The sequence below is a fragment of the Dromiciops gliroides genome, chromosome 6 (assembly GCF_019393635.1).
Source record: "Dromiciops gliroides isolate mDroGli1 chromosome 6, mDroGli1.pri, whole genome shotgun sequence".
NCBI classification, from domain to species: Eukaryota; Metazoa; Chordata; class Mammalia; order Microbiotheria; family Microbiotheriidae; genus Dromiciops; species Dromiciops gliroides.
In genome coordinates this window covers 158,890,138-158,915,492 of record NC_057866.1, presented here as the reverse complement: position 1 = coordinate 158,915,492, position 25,355 = coordinate 158,890,138, and the positions used below count along the sequence as shown (strand labels likewise).

The following is a 25,355-nucleotide window of genomic DNA, read 5'->3' as shown; positions in this document are numbered from 1 at the left end:
TTGAGATTTTCCCTTTTTGTTCTGATTCTTCTTTTGTTTGTTTGGTGAGGCAATTGGGGTTAAGTGACTTGCCCAGGGTCACACAGCTAGTAATTTTTAAGTGTCTGAGGTTGGATTTCAATCCAGGGCCAGTGCTCTATCCACTGTGCCACCTAGCTGCCCCTGTTCTGATTCTTCTTTCGTAACATGACTAATGTGGAAATGTGTTTAATGTGATTGTACATATATAACCTATATCAGATTGCTTTCTGTCTTGGGGAGGAGGGAGGGAGAAAAGTTTGAAATTCAAAATCTTATGAAAAATGTTGAAAACTGGAGCAGCTAGGTGGTGGAGTGGATAAAGCCCCTGCCCTGGATTCAGGAAGACCTGAGTTCAAATCTGGCCTCAGACACTTGACACTTACCAGTTGTTTGACCTTGGGCAAGACACTTAAGCCTCATTGCCCTGCCCCTCCCTCCAATGTTGAAAACTATCTTTATATGTAACTGGAAAATAATAAAATACTTTTATGATTTAAAAAAAGAAAGAAAGAAAACCCAAAGTTGTCTATGACAGAAAAAGGGTTAAGGGCCTTGCTTTAAAGTTATTACCAAATTATTCTTTAAAAATTGTACAAATAGAAATAATTTCACTTTAATTGTTTTTTAAAAAATCAATTTATCTACACAAGGCTCTGGAGCTACAAAGACTAAAATGAAGTAGTCCCTACCCTCAAGGACCTTATATTCTGTTGAGGGAGACAACATACACGAATATCAGCATATACAAAAATATAAAAGGTAAGGATGGTAGGGGAAGCACTAGCAGCTGGGGGTGGGGGGTGGGGGGTGGGGGGATCAGGAAAGGCTTCATGTAGATGTGATGCTTGAACTGAACTTTGAGGAAAACTAGCCAGTGCAGAGATATCTTTATGCCTTTTGTGCTTCTCATCTTCATCTCCCCAAACATTATTTCAGGTTTTCAAACAATCAGTTGTCATTGCTCCAAAAAACAATAGGCATCACTATTCTAAACAAAATGGGTACAGTTCATTTTAAGTAATATAGAATATGAAAATCTGAATTTGCACGAAGATTAAACTAAGGAATTCTTTCTTTGCCAGCTTAATCATTCAGTTCTCAAGAGGTTTTACAGTCAGATTTCTTTTCTGATCCCTTCTCTAATGTTAGTGCCTTCCATCTAAGATTACCTTCAGTTTATCCTGCCTTTATTTCTACCTAGTTGTTTGCATGTTCTCCACCACTAGCATGTGAGCTCAGTGAGTGGAAGGATTGGTTTTGTTGCCTTTTTTCATCTCTCCAGTGCTTTTTAGCAGAATGACTGCCACACATGCTTATTGATTTTACTTTTACTAACAAAGGGGATTCCCAGTTCATTTAAAAAACTTTTCGTATTGAAAATTGATCTATAGGAACACATCTATTAATTTACACATCTAAACAATTCAGAATGTGGAATTATCCATACAAGATGGAAGCATCAGTAGTCATCAGTAATGACATGTTAGGGAAAGTTAGCAAGGATGAAGTTATGGTAAGAAACTAGGAAAAAATCCACAGTGTTTATTAAATTAAATAGAAAGTTTGGTCGACTTAGTCTTTTCCCTAAAACAATGAAAAGCAGTCAAGCATCATCACATAATAGATAGAGCACTGGACTGGGAGTCAGGAAGACCTGGGTTCAGATCCTACTTTAGACACTTAACTATCTGTGTAACCCTGGTTTGACACTTAGCTTTGCTCTTCCTTATTTTCTTTAACTGTAAAATGAGAGGCTTGAACATAATGGCTTTCTCAGATTCCTGCCAGCTCCAAATTTGTGATCTTATGAACTTAAACTAGAGGATCTCTTAAGGTACATTTCAGCTTTAAAATTCTGTTTCTCTGTTCTCATTTATAATTTGTGTTTAACAAACAGGATTCAGTTCTTATTTAATGAAAAACATTACAAAGTATATATTTGTTACATCTTTGATAAACTATAAATCTATTGTAAATGATAATTTTTATCAACCTATCTCATTTTACTATTTATTGCCCCTTTGTATATTTGTCTATACAATATAATAGTATTTTGAGTAAGTAGATTTTTATTTTTAAGAATATGAAATTTATATTTTTCTTTAATACTGTGCTTTTGTTTTTCTCTTGGTTACTAGTATGGTTTTACCATAATTCCAATGACAATGAAAAGAGCTTTGGGCGTGTTTTTTTTTCCCCGTCCTTCCAGTATTTCTCTACAGCACATTGATTTTTCTTTTCTGACATGGTCCTTATTGCTCCCTACTGAATTTTGAAAATCAAATCCAAGCTAACTAACCAACCAAGCCAGAAGAATAATGCTGAGCAGCCCCTTTTTTGGCCTTTTGGCATGATTGTCTTCAGTGTAGCTTTCTGGGATTCATCCCATCTCCTGAACAAATGGTTTACTTCATTCTAATTTGAAAATACCAAATGAAATCCTTGCCATGTTAAACTCTTGTCTGAGATTTTTATAGAAAGAACCAGTGCTGTAGAATATGACTTTATAGAGACATACTGTCAATGCAAAGGGAAAGAGTAATTATTGGAATTAATTTCTTTTTCCCAACATGACTCCTCTGCCTTAATCAGTTTGGACTTTTAAACATTCTTCCACCCCATCTATACATTTAGGCTTATATACATATGTATTTTTCTTATTTTCCCTTCTTCGCCTTTTCCCAAGCTACTAAGTGGTTACCTTCATCTTTCCCAGTTGTTTCATATCTTTCATTTGCATCAATAGTCCTATTTCAGGTGCTTTTTTCATCTAATCACATCCTTTGTAAATCACTGATTTTATAATGCTTTGATCAAAGCATATTTCAGATTACTTCCCCTACCATTTAAATATTTTTGTATGGAAAATATTTGTGAAGATATCAGAAGTGTAAGAAATGAAAAAAAATTTTATGATCTTGAATATTTAAGAAAATTATTTTTCTATCAGTTGTTTTTATTACCTTTATTTTCTATTAACACCTGAGGGATTAAGGTAATTTTAAGAGAAGATAAAATGTGGCAGGCAGTATGAAAATCAGGAATTTAACCAACAATATTGACAAAAAAGCATTGGTCAAATAGTCAAGCCACAGGGATTTTGTTTATGGAAGAGGAGGAATTTATAAGAATTATTCACAACCACATCATATCTACCGGAAATTATAGAAGTATTATCCTTAAGGAGCCTGGTGTTCAATTGATTATGAAAGGAATAGTTATAAACTATGCAGCCCACCCTGAAAGTTATAAAAGTTTAGCACCTATTGAATACCTAACAAGATAAGACCTGCTGAATGGAATAGTACATTGGTAGTTTGCTGTCTTTCATGAATTAACAGGCTACAGATCCCTAAACTATAAATATGGACCTCAAGATATCCCTGAGAATTCAGCGAATCAATTCTACTATAACAAGATCATTATAACAGACAAGACTTATTGCTCATAACTCCTCGGGCATAGCAATGATCCATAAGAATGTAAGAATGTTTTAAATAGATGTCACCATGCCAAATGCTCGTAATTTCCAAGTGACATGGAATGAGTTTCAAATTGTAGAGACCTTGCAAAAGAAATCAGAATCTTATGGGAATAGAACGAAGTACCCATCATCCCCATGGTTCTATCTACTTCTAAAATCATTCTGTAGATGCCATTGGAAGCCTATAAAAGATGAACTTGTAATCCAGTACTTTTGTTCAGTTCAAAAACCAGTTATTTATGAATGATAGCAAGATAGCAACTTGCCCCAGCACCATTTATTAGCTAAACTCCATTTTAAGAAAATGAGAATAGCAATAACAACAAACATAATAGTAACAGTATTCTCTAAGACTGTAAGTTGCAAGGCAGGTGCTGACCTGCATTGGTGCTCCTCATCTAGAGTTCATTCACTGATGAAGTCACAAGTACATTCCTGAAATCATTTTAACTATTCCTGGTTATCTTCTGGATAAAGCCTAAGAAACTGAGATCCAAGAGTGGAACCAAAAGACTCCGTGGGCTACATGGACCCAGCCGGAAATATGGTGACAAAGAAATAGTGCACAAATTGATTGTACATTGAACAAGTTGATTGACTGTTAGTCAACAGGCATTTTTAAAGTGCATACTATATGCCAAGCACATTGTATTCCCAACTCCAGGCATTTTTATTGGCTATCACTCATGTATATAATGCTCTTCTTCACCTCCTGGCTTCCCTGAAGTCCAAACTAAAATCCCACCTTCGACAGGAAACCTTTCCTAATCCCTCTTAATTCTAGTGCCTTCCCTCTATTGATTATTTCCTATTTATCCTGTATGTAGCATATATGTGGATAGTTATTTGCACGTTGTCTCACTCACTAGATTGTGACATTCTTGAAGTCAGGGGGACAGTCTTTTGCCTTTCTTTGTATCATCAGCATTTAGCACAGTCCCTGGTACGTAATAGGTGCTTAATATAGTTTTATCAACTTACTGATTGACTGATAGATGCAAAGGAGCTCTCATTCTAATGGGAGCAATGCCCTGTAAATATCTCACTACAAACATGAAATGCATACAGGGTGTGCTGAAAGTCTTAGTGTAGTTCTATGCTTTTATAATTCCACAAGCATAAAGACTACAAATATACAAATACGTAATTTGAAAGTTTCTATTTAACTTTCTTTTACACTCATTTACTTTTTTTTTTTTTTTTTTGATGAGGCAATTGGGGTTGACTTGCCCAGGGTCACACAGCTAGTAAGTGATAAGTGTCTGAGGCCGGATTTGAATTCAGGTCCTCCTGACTCCAGAGCTGGTGCTCTATCCACTGCACCACCTAGCTGCCCCAACACTCATTTACTTTTATGAATTTTGAAAAATAAATTCTTAATTTTAACAAGATGGGGCACACTGTCTATATATTGCGAGTGCAACAGTTTCCTTATGACATTTTCTCAGACTAATAGAAGATCTCCTCTTGCTTGGCCACTTTGGCAACCTGATCTATCTCCAGTAGACTTTTTTGAGGGCTCACAATGAAATCTTATTCTTTGGATGATCTTAAGGCTAGGATTACAAATATAGTCTTTATAGTCACCAAGCAGCAACTGATGAAAGTGTTTTTACCAAGGTCAAAAAATCACCTAGAATGATGTATAGCATGATGGTGGTTATGTTGAGTTTGTGTGTGTGTGTGTGGCAATTGGGGTTAAGTGACTTGCCCAGGGTCACACAGCTAGTAAGTGTTAAGTGTCTGAGGTTGGATTTGAATTCAGGTCCACCTGAATCCAGGGCCAGTGCTCTATCCACTGCGCCACCTAGCTGCCCTGGTTATGTTGAGTTTTAATAAGAGGCATTAATATTTAAAATTTTTAATAATTTACCTTTTATATCTTTGTTTTTTGTAAGTTAGTGTTTATATTTTTGAAGTTATTAAAGCTTAAAACTAACTAAGACTTGCGGTCTGTTCAGAAGTAATGAAAGACAATTTCAAAGAGCAGCTGGGGGGAATTAAGAAGAGCATCTTGTGAAAATGGGACTTGAGATACCTTGAAGAAAGCCTGGGAAACTAAGAGACAGAGGGAAGGAGGGAAAACATTCCAAGCATGGGATGAGAGCCAGTACAAAGACACTGAAATGGGAGATGAAGATGTAAGGCCAGTTGAGCTGGAGTGTGGAGTCTTTGGAGGTGAATAAATGTAAGAAGGCTGGAAAGTTAGGATAAGCCAAGTCATGAAGGGCTTTAAATGCCAAATAAGGATTTTATATTTGGTCCTAGATGTACTAGGGAACCACTAGAATTCTTTTAGAGGCAAGGGGTGTGGTGGTGGGAGTTATGTGTGACATGGTCAGATAGATGTTTTGGAAATATCACTCTAGCAACTGACAGAGAAGAGAGATTTGGAGCAGGGAGACCAATAAGAAGGCTATCACAGTAGTCTGGGCCAGCAGTTTTCAAACTTTTTGTTCTCAGGGCCTTTTTACACTCTTAAAAATTATTAGGAACCCCACCTCCTAAGAGCTTTTGCTTATGGGAGCTACATCTATTGCTAATCACTATAGCAGACATTAGAATAACTTAACATGAAAATAATTCTGACCCCCTGAACCCTACTGAAAGAGCCCTCTAGAACCACCGGTCTAGGCAGAAGGTGATGAGGGTCTGAACTAGGTTGGTGGCTATATGAGTGGAGAGGTGACATATACAGGAGATGTCATGAAGGTAGAAACAATACAGTTTGTCAGTCTGTTGGCATTGTGGGTTGAATAAGGAAGCTAGACTGATGCCAAGGTGGTAAGCCTGGTTGGCAGTAATAGGGAAGTGCAAAAGGAAGGAGGACTTGGAGTGAAAGATGAGGGTTTCTGTTTGGGACACAACTGATTTTGCTATTCCTACAGGACATTCACACAGATCGTTTATACAAGTGGAGTGGGGTATGATAGCACTACAAGACCTGGCAATTGCTACAAGAAATTGCAGGAAGGTTTTCTTGAAGTAACTGTGATTTAAGTGGTGTAAGGAGCTCCCAACTGGGAAATTTCCTCAACCAAAGTACGTCTGCATCAGCTAGGCAGTCTATGGTTGTAAATAGTTGCCTGGGGACCCTCATCAAGAAACAGTCTGCCTACAGCTACACGAGTTTATATCATAAGGTCATAGATCTAAAGCTGTAACAGACTTCAGAGGCCATCACACTCAACCCTTTTATTTGACACAAAGAAACTGAGGTTCAGTGAGACACAGGTAGTGTCAGGAAAGACTTGAACCCAGGTCTTCCTTTCTTTGAAGCCAATTATTCTATTCACCATGCCATACTGCCTCATTCTTAAGTTATCTTTTTTTTTTTTTCTTGCAGGGCAATGGGGGTTAAGTGACTTGCCCAGGGTCACACAGCTAGTAAATGTCAAGTGTCTGAGGCCGGATTTGAACTCAGGTACTCCTGAATCCAGGGCCGGTGCTTTATCCACTGCGCCACCTAGCCGCCCCCTTAAATTATCTTTTAAACAATCGTACGTACTTTAATAGCCATTTCATCTGATTTCAGTTGAACTTATATGGTGTACTAATTTCCTTATTATCTTAAAGAAACAGTTTTGTTTAGTGGTCATATAAAAGGTGTGGCTTGAAATCATCCAGTGTGTATGTAACAGTGCCATATGGAAATCTTGCAGAAGATTTAGACTCCAGACTTAAATTAACAGTAAAGTGGTTTTAAAGAGTAATATGTAGCTAATAATAGTAACATAAAAGCAACATATACATATGTGTATGTGTATACACACATGTATAAGGAATTTTCTTACCATGGTGCTATGTACATAGGAGCTTGATAAATTCTTGTCAAATGAACAGAAGATTCATCTCATGTTGTCATCTCTTTTATAGTATCTTTCTATTGTAATGTTTCCCTGCCAACATTAAATGCCTGTAGCCTTATCAAAGGATGAAAACATATAGCCTTCATTTCTTTCAATATAAACAAAAATACAAAAGTATTGTCAGTCCTACACACAATGAGTTGCAGTTGTTGCTTTGTGTTATTTTGCTTCAGTTTTCAGGGAGAATAATTTTTGGTTTCTGTCTGTCTCCTATGTTGAAACAATTTATCAGGGTTTTTTTTCTTTTTGTTTTTTTTTTAAGTATATGCAAGCCTCTGACTTCAGTGACTGGTCTGGAATCAACTCACTGCTCTTGTCTAAGTGGGTTACACTTGAAAGTGACTTTTCTTCCACTTTTTTTTTGGGGGGGGGTTGGTGGGGCAATTGGGGTTAAGTGACTTGCCCAGGGTCACACAGCTAGTAAGTGTTAAGTGTCTGAGGCCGGATTTGAACTCAGGTCCTCCTGAATCCAGGGCCAGTGCTTTATCCACTGTGCCACCTAGCTGCCCCTTTCTTCCACTTTTACAAAAAATTGTTTCAAAGATAGGTGAAAAGCAACATCAAACATTAAATGGCCAGTAGGTTATGGACAGAGCTGATTTTGCATATAGAATAGAGCCTTAGTCATCATTTGTATCTCCCAGAAATGGGGACCTGAAAACAGGAGTGGGCATGGAATCAGAAAACAACGCTTCTACTTTTTAGCATCACCCTTTGAAGAAATGAATTTATAGATACTGATCATCTATTTATTAATTTAATTTTACTTACCTGATCAAAGAGTATTTTGTGGTGCACAGAGCTAAGTCAATTAATACATTAAACTCATGGAGTTTAGTTGCTAGGAAGGATTTGTTGCAATATCTTGAAGAAACATGCGAATGCATTACCTAGAAGAATATAACTTTTTGAAGTTTGTACATTTGCTCAAAATGACTGGTAATTTCTTGCAAAATAGAGCAAATAAACCTCTAAATTGCAGACTATTAACTAAAATGGTTCTTTTGGGGACTGTGATACAAATGAATAGGTATAGGTTTGAAAAGTTTGCTGTCTTGTAGCTAAGAATAAATGCTATTGTTGTGTATATACTTTGAGATTCAAACTACATCAAAGTTCACTGTTTTTACTTGAGTTGGCACGAAAGGGAGTAATATGAAATGTCTAGAAAGATGGTCAGGAGATAGACTGGGAAGAGCTTTAAATGCTAAAGTGAACACTTCTTCTTGTAGCAAGGAACTGGGGTGGGGTTGGGGGTGGGGAAGGTGAGAGCCAATCAATTGGGGAATGGCTGAACTGTGATACATAAATATAATGGAACATTATTACTCTCTATGAAATGATGAAAAGGGTGGAATTAGAGAAAACTGGAAAGGCTTCTGTGAACTGATTCAGAATGAAATGAGCAGAACTGGGAAATGATTAATATGAGCACGACACTGTAAAAGAAAGACTTAAGAACTCTGACCAAGGTGGTGAGCAATTGGAATTCCAGAAGACCCAAGATGTCATTTATATGACAATCTCAAGTGCCCTGTTTAACTTTTCAGTTATCTATGCTTTTAAGGCCAGGCACTGTATCTCGCATTTACTTTTACGTCTCAGTCCTAGCAACCTTGAGCACATAATAGTTACCCATTAAGTTCTTGCTGAAAGAATTAAATTAAGACCTGAATTCACCTTACTCTACCAGGCTTTTTTTCTTTTGCGCAAGGCAATTGGGGTTGGGTGACTTGCCCAGAGTCACATGGCTAGTGGGTGTCGGGTGTCCGAGGCTGGATTTGAGCTCAGGTCCTCCTGACTCCAGGGCTGGGGCTCTGTCCACTGTGCCACCTAGCTGCCCCTCTACCAGGCTTTTTAAAGAGTGGAAATGCAGACCTTTGGAATGTCTTATATCAATCTTAAAAGAACAGAAACCTTTCAGTTCCTTTTGCTGGGCCCAGGGGGTTACTGTTTCAAACAAGAAAACTTTTCATAGAGAATTTTCATTTTCAACAGATGGTCCTAGAAGCCTAAGAAAATTCATTTGGAGGTAAGGCTATGTAATCATAGAATCTTAGAGATGGAAGGGACACCCAATATTTCGTAGCCCAACTCCCTACTTTAAGCAAAAGGGCTCTAAAATATCCCTGACAAGTGGTCATTTCCATCTCTGAATAGATTCCAGAGATGGGGTATTCTCTACCTTTTGAAACAGTTTATTCCACTTTCAATCAATAATAAAAAAGTCAGCACTGTTAAAAACAAAAGTTCTCTGTTTTTGTTTTCCTTTGGTGCTGTCGCTTTCAGAAAAGCAGAAAAGGAAAGTTTTAGTTCATTGCTGTTTTGATAATCAGGAAAATGTTTTTAGTTTTTCACCATTCTTTGATAAACAGTTGGCTGTCAAATGAAAATTCACTCACTAAAAATATAGACTTTTTGCCAAATTACACGCATTCAAGTATTACACTTTCATTTATGATGTTTATACATTGCTATTATTTGCCAGTCTCATAAAGCAAATTAGAGTGACCTAGCTTATTTTACAGTTCAGTTTGTCAAGGTACAAGGAGTGTTTCAAAATATTTTGTTTAAGCTTTTTTAGAAATCAGAATTTTCTAAATGACATATTTGTAATATTTTTACAAAGCCTACATCTTTTTATGTAAATACTTCACCAACCCTCAAGGTAGAAAGATGTTAAGGGGGGGGGGAGAAGGATAATATATCTAGACTCTCCCATCTTTAATCTATCCTTGGCACAGCTGCAATATTAATATTCATTTTTCAAAAAAATTTTGATATTTATTTACATGTAACTAACATTTCTCAATATTCCCTTCTCTTCTATCCCAGATAGCCATACCTTTGAACAAAGGATAAAAAAGAAGAAAGATAAATCTGTAAAACTAAAGAGCATCTCAAATTTCTTACATTTTATGCTTATTCCCCTACATCTGCCGAGAAGTAGAGAGTGGGGAAGGTACTTCTCAGATATTTACTTTGGGGCAAAACTTAGTGATTATAATTTCATGGCCTTCGGTTTAGATGTTTTGCTATTTTTTTCTCCATTTATGTTGTTTTAATCATTCTATATGTTGTTTTCCTGTTTAGGCTTACTTCACTTTGTATCAGTTCACATAGATCTTTTCTCGGTTTTCTATATTTATTCTTTGGTTTTTAGAGTAAGACAATATTCCAATACATTTATGTAGCCCAGTTTGCTTAGCTATTCCATGGTTGATGGGCATCTACTTTGTTTCTAGTTCTTTGCTACTACAAAGTTTGATCCTTTTTATAGCCACAATATCTTACAGGAGTCTGCTTCTTCACTCACAAAGCCACCATCCCAGTTGAGGTTCTTATCACCTCTTGCCTGGAATACTGTTGTAGGTCTCCAATTTTGTCTCCTTGCCTTGAGTTTCTCCCCATTCCAATCCTATCCTGAGCACAGCTGCCAAAATAATTTTTGTAACTTTGAGTTGTGACCATGTCAGTCCCCTAATCAGTAAATTCCAGTGACTTCTTATTAGAGGACTTGAGTATAGAAAGTCTTCTTTTTGACATTGAATGGCCTTTACAACCTCATTCCTTTCTCCTTTTCCATTCCTCTTATTCTTTGACCCATACTAGTCTAATCCACAGTCCACATTGACACATAAAATGTTCCATCTTCCCTGTTTCCATGCATTTGCACTGGCTGTCCCCTTTGCCTGGGAAGCATTCCCTCCTCACATTTCTTCTTAGTTTCATTCATGACTCAGCCCAAGTGCCCCTTTCTTCATAAAACCTTTCCAGGTCCCCCCAACTGCTAGGATACTCGCTACCCCCCACCTACCTTGTATTCCTTCTTTTTTTGTTTGTTTGTTTATTTGTTTTTGCAGGGCAATAGGGGTTAAGTGACTTGCCCAGGGTCACACAGCTAGTAAGTGTTAAGTGTCTGAGACCGGATTTGAACTCAGGTCCTTCTGAATCCAGGGCTGGTGCTCTATTCACTGTGCCACCTAGCTGTCTCTGTATTCCTTCTTTATATGTGCATATCTCTGTGTGTGTGTGTGTGTGTGTGTGTGTGTGTGTGTGTATAGATAATGTTTCATATATACACACATACATAGACCTCTGCCATTAGAATTTAAGCTCCTTGAGGGCAAGGACTGTCTTTATACTTGTATTTGAATTCCCATTACTTAGCACAGTGCCTGGCTCAGAGTAATGCTTCTCTGTAATGAGATTTTAAACTACTACTGAGCCTTACCTCCTAACCTCCCTCCAACTTAAAATGGAAAAAGAAAGCCTTGCAATAAATAAGGATATTTAAGCAAAACAAATCCACAGAGTCTATGTCCAAAAATATATGTATCCTTTCCCACACCTTGAGTCCATCACTTATCTCTCTTTCATGAGGTAGATAACATGTGACATTATAAGTCCTCTGGAGCTATGGTTGGTCATTGTGTTGAATAGTGTTCTTAAGTCTTTCATTCTTCCTATACTTGTATAAATTGTTCTGGTTCTGCTCACTTCAGTCTGTAAATAGTTCATGCTTTCCATGATTCTCTGAAATTACTTCTGTCATAATTCTGGCACAATCCTTTTAAACATTTTTTCATTAAAAAAAAGCTCAATACATACAATACCCTATGCAACAATGCCATCTCAAAGTACTGGCTGTGGAACTCTTGAGGTTTGAAAAAGCAGGCACAGAAGACACATAACCTATAGAACTTTTAATGCATTTCATTGAGAAATAATTGTAGTTCTTTGTCTTATTCATACGAGATAAATGGCATGATTGCTTACTCCCCTTAGGCAGAGAACAAAAAAAAGAGACTTAACTGTTGTCAGAAATCTAAACAAACTTTGAAGTTAAAGCCTGGATCTGTGTGTGTGTGTATGTACTACATGAGTTCATGTGGCAGGTCACACACAACTTCCATTTCTCTCACTATTCACCTATTAGGGATATTCCTCCTCGTAAGACACTGGGAAGAATTATCAGAATTATACAATTCTCTGGCATCAAGATATTAGGTATCTTTAATGCTGAAAATAATTCAATTGGCAGTCCATTGATTTTTGTTTTGGGAATGGCATAGAAGTGAAAAGGGATCCAAATTTCTGAGAAGGAAAAAAATCCTATAATTTTCTAGGAAATTTTCATATTTCTTTTTAACACAATCTTCTTTACTACTGGAGATAGATAGATAGAGATATATATTCGTTATATTCATTTTATAACCTTGCAATCTTATCCACTGAACTTTTTGTATTATTTTAAATTTTGGTTCTAGAAAATAGCAAATACTTTAAAAAGTTATGGTGTCAAGAGATAAAGGGGCAAAAAGTGAAGCTATGTATGTTGAGGGAACAGGACAAGTTTACCCACTGTATATGCAATACATTAAGAGAAGCCTCTAGCCATAAAGGTTATTTGCTGTGGTTTAGTTTATTCAAGCTGCCTTGGATAGGACATGAAAATATAACAACTGTAACGATTGGAATGACGCCACCTGCTGGAGACTTACTGTAGAAGAGTTCCGCCCATGAAACGAAGGTCTTTGAGGGCAAGACCAGGAGTCTTTTCTTTGGCGTCAGGAAGTGACGCGGACTAGTGGGAAGAAGAAGGAAGAGACCGGCGCTCACGCTCGCACTCTTTCCTCTGGACTCTGGCGGAGAAGGGAGCTAGAAATGTGCTCTCCCTTTAATAGATAGGAATCTAGGCCTTTCTCTCTCTCTTTACCAAATTCTTATTCTCCTTAATAAATGCTTAAAAGCCTAACTCTTGCTAAAGCTTATAATTTATTGGTGACCACTCATTAGATATTTTAGACTAGCTAGAATTTTAGCCCTTAACACCAAGGAAAAAAAACATTTCAGTGTCAAAAAAATAATATGCAAACACAGATCTCTTGGTTATCATGTGAGCAAAGTTCAAAAGACAATTTACAAGTCATTCTTTCTGTATTTAAAAGTCATTCTACTGGTGGTAACTAGAAGAACCTCTACTAGCCTGAGTCTCTTTGCCATGAATTGTTTCGGTTCCTATGCTGTTGATTTGGGGATATGAATAAGTTTTCTGCTATATTACTGCTACTGGAGAACAAGAGGAGGGAGGTGGCATTGGAAACACTCAGAGGCACTGATGGACAGTTCAAAAATCACATCACCTAAACTTAAGCTAGATGTACCAAAGATACCTCCACTTGCATCCTTGTCACCTCCAGTGCTGGGGAATGGCCATGGTACCCACTGAGGCTAATGCAAAAGAAGTGGGAAATTCTGAAAACATAGCTGGTCCCAAGCCAGAAACCACTGAGCTAGAAAAAGCTGATTTCTGGTTTCCCAAATTCAAAGGAATTGGGAGCAGCAGAGATCATCATGTGTCTTATAGAAGATATAGTTAACATCGTTGGAAAACTCTGAATCACTGGAGACCCACAGACAGACATGCTGCTAAAACTGCAAATACCAAATCAATATTAGTTTAAAACTAAAATTGTGAATACTTCTACTGATGTTAGTATTAGCTTCAAAACATGTTGAACTAATTGTTGAGGTTTTCCGACTACAAAATCCAAATGTAGGAACCACTTGACTACATTCTCCAGTTTAGAAATCAGTGTGCCTTTGCTTGCTGTAGTTAAATTCTTCAACTCAAGTAACCCATTCCTTTATAATTTTACTAAATCCTGAATGGAGTTTACATAACTTTGTAAGTTATTATTTATATGTTACTAGAATATTCAAGTCTCAACTTCTGTGAAATATCCATAAAACCATTCATAAAAACATAGAGCTCTTCTTTGGTGAATAAACAGAGAATATCCACTGCCCTAAAGATTTTCAAAATTCAACGTATTTTACTATCCCTTTAGTCAGTTTGTCCTCATGATCTTTCACCTGTCACCTTGGTTAGAATTCAGTGCAGAGAATCTGTTCTGAGAAAATTCCAAATTCCTGCTTCTACTGTTTGATGCTCCTGAGTCAAAAGACCCAAAGGATGTCTTCCCTTGATCTCTGTTAGCCCTTCCCCGCCAAGTTGTGATTTTGGAGAAATTAGATGGCTTGCTGACATTAGTAAATTTACTCTGCTACAGCCAGAGGGTGGCAAAGGGTGGTGATTAATGCTAGTGCTGCTGCGGCTAGAGCTGACCCCCAGCCCCCTACCACACCTAGGCAAGTACTTGTTCAGCACTCTCCCAAAAGCACATAAGGGTATATAACAGCAAGAAGTGGCACAAGGTCATAGTTGAGGGGTGTGGGACCCAACTCTGTTCGCTCAGGCTACCTATTCTCCTTTCTCTGCTACCAGCATGGTGGGAAATGTCATGTATGATAATTTTCCATTAAAATTCGTAATGCCAAAATTAGTTCAGCAATTTCCTAATTAGTGATCACCCATTTAGATTTCATTCTTTGCTTTCCCCTTTTAATTCTCCTTTCAGGATCAATTTGTTTGCTTATACCCTATCCCTCCTGGTATTAGCCTCCCTCTGGCTCTCTCCCCTATCCTCACTTATTTCCTTGTAGAAAATGAAAAAAAAAAAAAGGCAGCTAGGTGGCACAGTGGATAAAGCACCAGCCCTGGATTCAGGAGGACCTGAGTTCAAATCCAGCCTCAGACACTTGACACTTACTTAGTTGTGTGACCCTGGGCAAGTCACTTAACCCTCATTGCCTTGTCCCCCCAAAAGGATGCATTTCTACAAACAGTACCTGTGTGTTCAATCCTCCTTTGTCCATTTCAGATAAGTGTAAGGTTTTTCTGATGTCTGCTCCCCTGCAACTCTTTTTCCACATTGGTACATTCTTCTTAGAAATGAGTTGTGAGAAATAACAAGTTTAAGCCCCTTCTTCCTTCTTTTTGTACTTTTGACATTAAGGTTTTGAAGGGACAACTATTTCTTCTACAGTTAATATTTTAGCACTGTGTCATCATTCTACCCTCTTTCTAATTACTTAAATAAGTATATATTTCTGATTTTTTCTTGAGCCTTGTGTTCGTATTTCAGAGTTCTTGCTCAGCTCTGGTCTTTGCATCAGAAATGCTTGGGGAAAAAGGAAATGCTTGAAAGCTCTCTATTCCATTAAAGATCCAATTTTTTCCCTATAGGATTACCCTTAGTTTTGTAGGACAAATTATTCTTAGTTGTAAACTCTTATCTTTTGCCATTTGGAATAACGTTTTCCATTATCTCCTTTATCGACTTGCAAGTGCCGGGTTTTGTATGATACTAACTGTGGTTCTTTAGTGCTTGAATTTGTTTCTGAATATTTGAATTTTTTTTCTTTTTCATGGCTGTGGTATTTGGGGCTTTTAGGGTTTCTTTCAGGAGGTAATCAGTGGATTTTTTCTATCTTAACTTTCCCCTTTGCCTCTAATAGATCTGGAATGTTTTTTGTTTATTATTTCTTGAAATAGTGTGCAGGCTTTATTTTTTTATTAGGTTTTTCCAGGAAATCCAGTGATTCTTAAATTGTCTTCCTCTAATTTGTTTTCTAGGTCAGTTATTTTTTATATTAGATATCTTCCCTTTTCTTCTATTTTTTTCAATCTTTTAATTTTCTTCTAATATTTATTGATGTTTCATTGCTGAGTCATATATTTCTGTTAGGTCTCATTTTCAGAGATTCCATTTTTTAGCTCTGTTTTTGCACTTTGTCTTCTAAGCTGTTTTATTCTTCTACTTCTATCTTCCAGAGCTTTTATTTCATTTTTAAATTCTTGCTTCATTTCTTCTAAAATATTCATATAATCCAATTCATCCTCTGTTAAGCTGCTATCTCACTTTTGTATTTGAACCCCTAGTGCCTAGCACATAGTAGCCACTTCAATACATTTTTGACCAATTAATATTTCTATTTATATTACAACTTGTCATTAAATAGATTTGGACATACATCTTGCATTCCGTGAAATAGTTACATTAATTTAGAATATAGGCTTAGTAATGCCCCCTAATACTAGTGCTATAAAGTACCCCATTGATTGGCACAGATGTACATGTCACTTATTCTTACCCATAAAGGGGAATAAACTGAGCCAAATGCACCCCCCAGATACCCATGAACTGATGGACAAAATGATCCTGTGTTCTGTGTGCTTGATTATAAGGCTTATATCTGGCTTTAAGGACTCATTACCAAAAGGGAATTATCTCTCTCATATAAGATTAGAATGACAGTTGTGTTGCTGTGGCATTTCTCTTAGATGTCAGGTAACTGTTATTGTTCTTCTTCCCATTAAAATCTTTGTTACCACTACTATAAGATGCTTTATAACAAAACTCATATGTAGTGTGATTAGGCCATCATTTGATAGGAACTATCCCTCCTTTAGGTCTAAAGGTATCTTTTACAGTGTTCTGTTTTTTTTTTGGGGGGGGGTGTTTTGTTTTGTTTTTGCAATATAGTGGTCATTTACTCTTGAATTTTAGGAAGCACAATCAATCAGTAAGCATTTATTAAGCACCTCTCGGTGCTAAGCACTGTACTAGACATGGGATACAAAGACAAAAGGGAAAATAATACATGCCTTAAAGGAACTTAAAATCTAGCAAGGGAGGCATGTACATACAGAGGTGTATATAAAACAGATACAGTAACTTGGGAGGGGAAAGCACCAGCATCTGGGCCAATCAAGGAAGGAGAAGCTTCATATACATAGTTGAGCCTCAAAGGAAATGAAAGGTTCTGACTAATGAAGGCGAGAGGGTCTTACCTGGTAGTACAGAGCCATAAAGGTGGGAGGTGTAATCCTCTGTAGGAGGAGCATCAATGGCTTGAATACGGAGTGTGTGGAGGTGGGTAACATCACATAAGGTTATAAAGATAGGTAAGGGCTAGGTATAGAAGGCCTTATATAGAAAATCCTCCTTGTAGGAAGCTAGATATTTTGGCAGCTATGTAAGTTTGGGGTTTTTTTGTTTGTTTTGTTTTTTTAGTGAGGCAATTGGGGTTAAGTGACTTGCCCAGGGTCACACAGCTAGTAAGTGTTAAGTGTCTGAGGCCGGATTTGAACTCAGATACTCCTGACTCCAGGGCTGGTGTTCTATCCACTGTGCCACCTAGCTGCCCCAGCTATGTAGGTTTTTAGGCCTCAAGAGTACTACTGAAGGGGGCAGCTAGGTGGCACAGTGGATAAAGCACCGGCCCTGGATTCAGGAGGACCTGAGTTCAAATTTGGCCTCAGACACTTGACACTAACTAGCTGTGTGACTGTGGGCAAGTCACTTAACCCTCATTGCCCCCCCCTCCCCAAAAGAGTTCTACTGAATGCATGTTTACTGTAATTTGCAAAATGATAGTATTAATGATCTGACAGGGTTAGTGCTTCTTTCAAGGGTTCTTATTTACTCCTAGGTACTAGTTACATAATGTATGACCTCATTTAAAATGAGTGATCCACTATTCAAAAACAACAACAAAAAAACCCAATCTCTTATAAAGCATAGAGTCTCTTAATAAAGATTTATTGAACTGAATAAAGTCACTGTTCCACAGATTTCGGTCTCTTTATATTCAACACCTGTTGCTCATGTCTGTATATGGTATAGTATATTAAAAACGTCATTGAGCTCAGAGTCAGAAGGCATGGCTTTCTGGTCAAGGTATGATTGACCTCTTAACAAATCAATTAATCTCTTTTTGCCTTAGTTTTTCATTTGTAAAATGGGGATATTAATGTTTGCTCTAGGTGTCTGAATTGTTTTGACAATAAATGGAGAATGGGATCATAAATGTGAAAGTGGTTGGTAAGAAAAGTATTATGTAAATGTGAGACCTTATAAAAATAATTCATAGTGCATCTTTCTCAATATAATTTGAAAAGCATACAGTGCTTGTTATCCCTTTTCCATTGCCATCAGGGTTTTTCTCTGTTTTGTTTTTTAACATTCAGTCTGCTTTTGGATGGATAAGAAGACAAGGCATTTGGAATATGAGAAAACTTGTCAAATGATATAACCTTTTCTCTCCACTCAAAAGTCAAAATAAAGACATTGCAGGTTTGAGGGTTGTTTTTTGGTTTTTTTACAATATTAATGTTGAGAAAAACATCTTTATGAGATTATTGAGGCCGTGCACTTTATCTTCTATTTATAATGAATAGTTTAAATTTTTCAGTTACAATAATGTTAATTACACTGATGAATTTTAGAATGCCTTAATGTAAAATATTCCTATTTATTTAAAGAATGCATTATCTATAATTTTTCTCCTTTTTTCTTGTCAGCAACTTGAATTAGTGGAACCTAGTGGTTGGATTCACGTTCCTTTAACTGATTCCCATAAGAAGCCAATTCGCACATTCATGATACAAATTGCTGTTCTAGCCAATCATCAGAATGGAAGAGACACTCACATGCGACAGATTAAAGTATATACTCCTGTGGAAGAGAGCTCTATTGGTAAATTTCCTAGATGCACAACGATTGATTTCATGATGTACCGTTCAATAAGGTGAACCTTTTAAAAAATGAAATAGGAAGCTAATAATGTGAAGTCTTCATTTTTCCTTCTTATTGATACTGTTTAAGGTATCTTCCAGTGGGGAAAAGGGTAGAGATTAAAAATTGTTAATTATATTGTATAATCTTGCATGTCTAAATGTTTTTGTTGTTTCACTTTAATAAATAATTTAAATACATTTTGGGTTGCATTTTCTTTTCTCATGTCAAATAACTTCATTTTGGATTTCTGTGAACTTTTCTTTTCAAACATCTTACATTGTAAAAAATGTATACAAAAAACCACATTTGCCTTCTGTTAGAAACATAATTGAAGAAAAGGCTTTGAAGGAATTTTTGTTTGCTTGTTTTTTCTTTAAAAAAAAAACAAACCCATAACTTCCCAGGTGATTACTTCATACAGTGGTTATATACATAAGGGTATTTCATTGACTTTACTACAAGTTTGGGATAGAATCCAAAAATGTGTTCTGTTAATAGGTATGGTCTTTAATAGGTCATAGCTATTACCTTTTTTTCCTGCCCAAAGGAAGTTTATTCTTTTAATAAGATCGATCTTTTAGCTGTTATAAGTTTTTTAAAGGGACTCCATTGTGGTAAAAAGCATGTTTTACTTTTGCGGAAAAGGTTATTATTTTAACTGGTTTAAGTGGGTTTCACCCTTCTACATAATTGGAACTGTAGTAATAATTTAGCAAAAGGAAGTGAACATTTATGAAACTATTCCATATGGTCCTCTTATTAAATTTGTATTCCATATGGTCCTGTAACTATAGCCTGGTATATAATGAAAGTGTTACACATGTGACTGGCATTACAAGGAGTATGCAAAACACATTCCTTTACTTCCTAGAATGATCCTCTATAATATCATAAAGTAGAAATATAAATTTAAAAAGAAAAATAAAACTTAACTTACTTGCCTCACTACTACCTGCTTCTTTGGCACTTGATCCAAAGGTAAGCCCACAAATATAAAAAATGGTTAGGGATTGGGACATTAAAAGATAATGAAGCAGAGTCATTCTACAGCCACCCTTAACCCTTAAGTACTGAAACGACCATGGGAAAACTGGACTGCCCATAGGTGGTACTTTCTTAGCTTGTGTTAAGTAGGCGAGTTGTCTAATTGTCATCTTAAAATGTAGTCAAATGAATTTTGCCATCTCTCTTCATGTTTTTCTCAGTGTTACATGAAAATTAAGACTCTGTGCTGACAGCAAAGAAATCAGACATAAACTCCTGTGTGATTCATTTTAGTCTTCTATTAAGTTCACAAGAATTACCCAGCAACATTTTAGTACCCACCTGAGGATGCCCTGAACAAGACACATGAAAGGAAGTAGTGAGCAAATGGTAGCTGAATGAAGTGACTCCAGTGGTATTCGAGTTGTTGCATTCCTAAAACTGAAAAGGTTTCACTTGCATGTTGGTCTGGCCTGTACCTTTGTCAGGTGTCTTCTCCCCTTCACCCTCCCCATACCCATCAGCAGTAGCCCTAAGATTTCGTGATGAGCATTCTAATCACACCTCAAGAGAGTTTGAATTACTTGTAGGGGAGAACTTTGAAATAGTTTTAGAGAGGGTTCTCCCTGTTAGGGAAAAACCTTAGCCAGAGAATTGGGGTTTGTTGATTTCGCTAAAGCCCTGTTTGGGGAGTAGTCCTAAGGTGACAGGATAAAAAATAAATGGGTTACATTCTTCTCCTCATTTGTGTCTGCCATAATTGAAGAAAAGGACATTCTGAGCAGTCAAATAATATGCAGGTATCTAGTGAATAATTGTGGTGGGCAGAAATTGGTAGTAATAGATGGCCATAAGCAAAAACAGTTAGTACCCAAGAATTCATTTGTTTATCCCTTGAGCTCAAGTGACTGATTTTTTCCACTTTTTCTTTTGTTCCCTTGTTGGTTTAACAACTATAGCTTCTCTTTCCTTCTACCACCTGCTGGGTCTTGCTGGACTGCTCTCTCTACATATACTCTGCATCTCTCTTATTTGACTGTGGGGGTAATGTCATTATTAGCCTTTTAATGTCAGTGCAACCTGAGTTAAGCATGGTTTCATTACACATGCTCTGTATCCAAGGCGATGCTTAAATTTATGATTAGGGCAGGGCAGGGGAAGAGAGGGATCAGTCAGGAGGGCTTGATCCACAGAGTGGTATGGGCAAAGGTACAAGAACAGAAATCTTTCTCCGAATGAGTATGAAGCCAGGAAATTGTCTAGGTAGTTTCCCGGAGCCAGAGGACAATAAATTTAGAGCTGGTTATTGGTCAAGAAATCCAGCACACTCTAGACCATACCAGACTGAGCTCCTGCACTTACCAGACAGTGGCCTGAATGATATGAAAATCAGAACCAACAAAGGGCCCTGAAATTTTGAGTGACTGCCTTCATTCCACTAGCTAAAGGACAAGATATATCCCTGCTGATTTCCCAATCAAATCAAAATCCATAGAACTGACCAGACCCATATTACCTCCCAGTAATGCTTATAAACACTGACATCCTACTGCCTGGAAATTGATGTTGGAGATCATTCATCTTAAAGGGTTAGTAAATATCAGAAAGCACTGGCTAGTCTTTGTGATGCTGTGGGAACCACTTGCTAGAATCAAATCCCTCATAAGAGACCAACGCTCTGTATCCCACCTTTCACCTTATCCACCTGTTCCCTTAAGTTTTACTAGTCTTTCCTTACTCCTGGGATCCATTTGCCCAGGTTTTAAGCAAACGGAGATACTGGCTTCCAGCTTCTCCCATATCTGCTATCTCTGAAATAAGCACATAACCTTTCCTGAGATTTTCTATAAAGTGTTTTGATGGTTAGTAATAGGGAAACCATAGAGGCCTTTAAAACAACAAAAGGGGGTAGTCATGAAGTTTTTAAAAAATCAAGCACATAGGGATAGCTCTAGCTTTCAGTGAAAATACAGGGCGTAACCTTGATCTTAACTCCTTTTACAAGCTTGGTAATTCTAAAGTTCTTTATAAGCATGAGTTTAAGTATGTATTATGTAGTGTAGTATAAGAGTCACTGGATTTAATGTCAGCTAACTTGGGTTAGCGTGCCAGCTGTGCTGCTTATGAGACATATGACCATATACAAATCATTTCAGTTCTAGGCCTCGATTTCCTCATCTGAAAAATGGGGACAATTCTTGCACTAACACAGGGTGGTTGTCACGGAACTGTTCTATAAACCTGTGGCTGGGGATTGAGGGTCCAAAGATTCCTTCTAGAGACTTTAGACCATCCTGTACTTCCCTTATGTCTATTTTTCCCTCCACTATCTCTAGCGGTCTTTTTTTTTTTTTTTGCTTTAATATCTTAGAAAACCTATATGACTCCTGAGAAAAGATAACTTAGAGGGTATATGATAGCTCTCTTTAAATATATCAGAGACTATTATGGGGAAAATTTGTGCTTTTTGAGAGGTAGAGTGGCCTCAGGGAGACCTGAATTCAGATCTCATTTCTGATGCAATACCTTTATTATGATGGGCTAGTCAAGACTCGGTTTCCTCATCTCTAAAGTGGGGATAATGATGCTTTGTGGTGTCCATATGCCCTACAAAGTTGTGAGACTCAAATGAGACAATCTGTGTAGGATGCTTTGAAAACTTTAAAGCATCCTATGAAGGTATGTTGTTTCTTTCCTCAAAAGACAGCAAGGACAGAAGGGAAAGCGACCAAGAAGCAGACATAGGTTTGTTGCCAGGAAGAACTTACAAGTTTGACTTGCTGATTAAGTGCTAAATGGCCTGCCTGGGGAGGTCTCCAAGATAGCAAGGTCTAGAAGTAGTTTTTGTTCAGGTCCAGGTGGGACCAGAGGGCCCTTGAAGTCCCTTCCACCTCTGAGCTTCTGTGCATCTATGATTATAAATTCTTAGAGTTCCAGGAAGACTAACTCAAGAAAGAATTTCCCCAGTAGCCAATTTGATCCCTGCATAGACATTCTCAGCTCAGGATTCTCTAGAGAGAAAACTCTGCCTTATGAGGTAGGAGATGAGTATCTCTACCTTGGTGCCCCATTGGCACTTTAAATTCATCACATACAAAATGGAATTCACCCTCTTTTCCCCTAAACCTGCCTCTCCTCTAAACTTTCATATTTCAGTTAAGGATCTCTACTGTTCTTCCAGCAACTCAGGCTGTAAACCTGGGCATCATTCTTGGCTCCCTTCTCTTTTTGTGTTGTTGCATCGCTTTTCCAGAACAGCTAGGTGGTGCAGTGGATAGAGAGCTTTTCTTTCCATGACATCTCTTACACCTTGATTCTGACTTCCAAACACACCTCCCTGCTTCTAGTAACTTCCATCTCCAAACAATCCTTTGCCCAGCTATGAATGAATGAATGAATGAATGAATGAATGAATGAATGAATGAACTTCCTAAGGTACATGTACATAAAATCATAAATTTAGCCAATCATACATCTGGAGCTGGAAGAGACTGCAGAAACCATTTAGTCCAACCCCCTTATTTTATAGAAGGTTGTCCTCAGGACCACTCTCCTCAGCAGCCTGTTGCTTCTAAGATTAAATACAACCCCCTGAGTCTGGCATTGAAGAACTCTGGATTATACGGCTCCTCAACTACCTTCTAGCCATATTATTAGTCTTCCCCTGCTTTATGATCTATCCAAACTGGACGACTAGCTGGTCACTGCATTCAACATTTTATCTTTCATCTACATGCATTGGGAAACTGTCCAGAATGTGGCCTGTCCTCATTTCCATTTCTTAGGATGCCATCTTCAAAGCCTCCACCCAGGTACCACCTCTTCTACAAAGTGTGCCTTCTCTCACTTCTCACACTACCTTGTGTTTACCATTTTGTGTATATATTGTAGGGAGTAGTCAGATCCAATGGCAAAATCATAGATCCTTGGAAAAAACGAGGTGTCGCATCGTTTTTTAAAAATTTAACAAACAGCAAATATAAATTTGTCATTTTAATGGAGACATAATTATTAGATTATCTGCCCTATTATAATACTTAGGTTTTTATTTTATGTCCCTTTAAGATACATTTTAAAAAATCAACTGCAAATGTGAGGTGGGGCAGGGGGAAGCATGCTACCCACACCAAGTTTCCACATTTCAGCAATGCTTTTGTTTATGCATTTAGGAAGGCTTAAAAAATGTCATACTGACACGTGCTTGAAATATCTATAAGCATTTTCATTGATGCTCATGATGTGGCACTGGTGAGATAAACAGCAGAAAAATTGGGCTGTCAGTGATCAACTATGGAGGCACAAGCTTGCTTCTCACAGGAATCACCAATAGTGACAGGTTAGGATCTTCAAAGTCACACCTGCAGAGCATCTGGCATCATCACACCATGTAGCTAGATGCATCTGCCAATGCTTGGCGTCATTCAGTGTACTGTCTGTCAGAACTTTAGGCACTTCTTACTCAATAAGGATTCAGATTAAGGCAAGCTCTTGGACTAATAACCTTCTGAATATAGAGCATTCGTCCACAATAATTTATTGAGGTGACATTTTTCCTGTCTTATCTACAGTACTTTCGGTCTGCCCCCATCTCCTATGGTATGTCTTTTTGCACTGATGATGTGGTCATTTTAAATCATGTTCTTTTACTGCTGAAGTTCACATTTAATGAAAATGCAGAGTCTGCATCTATGTCTTTCTTCCCTTTTTGCACTCATGGTTAATCATTTTAAAATCAAGTAATGGTTTGATCGTTTTTGGCCAATTCCTTTTCATTCACCTGTGTGATGTCATAAGACTCTTTGAAACTGATGGATTTGCTATCATTAAAAGCAAGCAGTACTGCCATTTCATATGTCATCACCATGGCCACATAGGGTTTGGATAAATGATTCATTTTAACTTCACCTGCACAAAGATTATGTAACTATATAAGTTTCCTTCCACTGAAATGCTGACTGTAAAATAATTCAAACATCTGTATGCTTTTTTCCAGTTCCTGAGTGATGGCAAATGCACTGGCCAAATTGATTACAGTGCCCTAATTTTTATAAAATTGTTGAATGTAGGGGCAGCCTTGGATTCAGGAAGACCTGAGTTCAAATCTGGTCTCAGACACTTAACACTTACTAGCTGTGTGACCCTGGGCAAGTCACTTAACCCCAATTGCCTCACCAAAAAACCAAAAAACCAAAACCAAAAAAAAATTAAATTGTTGAATGTGTTGAAATCAACACTGACAGTCATATATACATTTGAAGGAGTTTCCTTGTAAACTCATATCCACTGTAAACTCATTCCCAATATCTATGTTACATAACTAGTACTTGTTCTTCAGACTCCAGAATTCTCTTATGCAAATGGCATAGGTCTTCTCCAAAAAGATTTTAGCCTCTGTGCAAAGTCTTTTTCAAGAGGTTCAGGACAGGCCACACATAAAGCATCAATGTCTAAAAAGCAATCAATCATTCAAAGTTGCTCTTTCAACATAATCCGACATGACAACAGTTTTGATTATCATTAAGAGTGTGTTCCATGCTTCATCAAAACCCACTACTCTTGGTTTGAGGG

General features: G+C 37.4%; 1 protein-coding gene across 1 annotated transcript in view; it reads left to right on the top strand.

Annotated features, from left to right (window-relative positions):
* Positions 1–18,948, top strand: part of ANAPC10 (anaphase promoting complex subunit 10) — a 112,517-nt gene extending 93,569 nt beyond the window's left edge. The window contains 1 exon segment of the mRNA XM_043970906.1: positions 18,587–18,948. Coding sequence (XP_043826841.1) covers positions 18,587–18,817 — 231 coding nt within the window. The 3' untranslated portion in view covers positions 18,818–18,948.
* Positions 18,949–25,355: the final 6,407 nt, after the last annotated feature.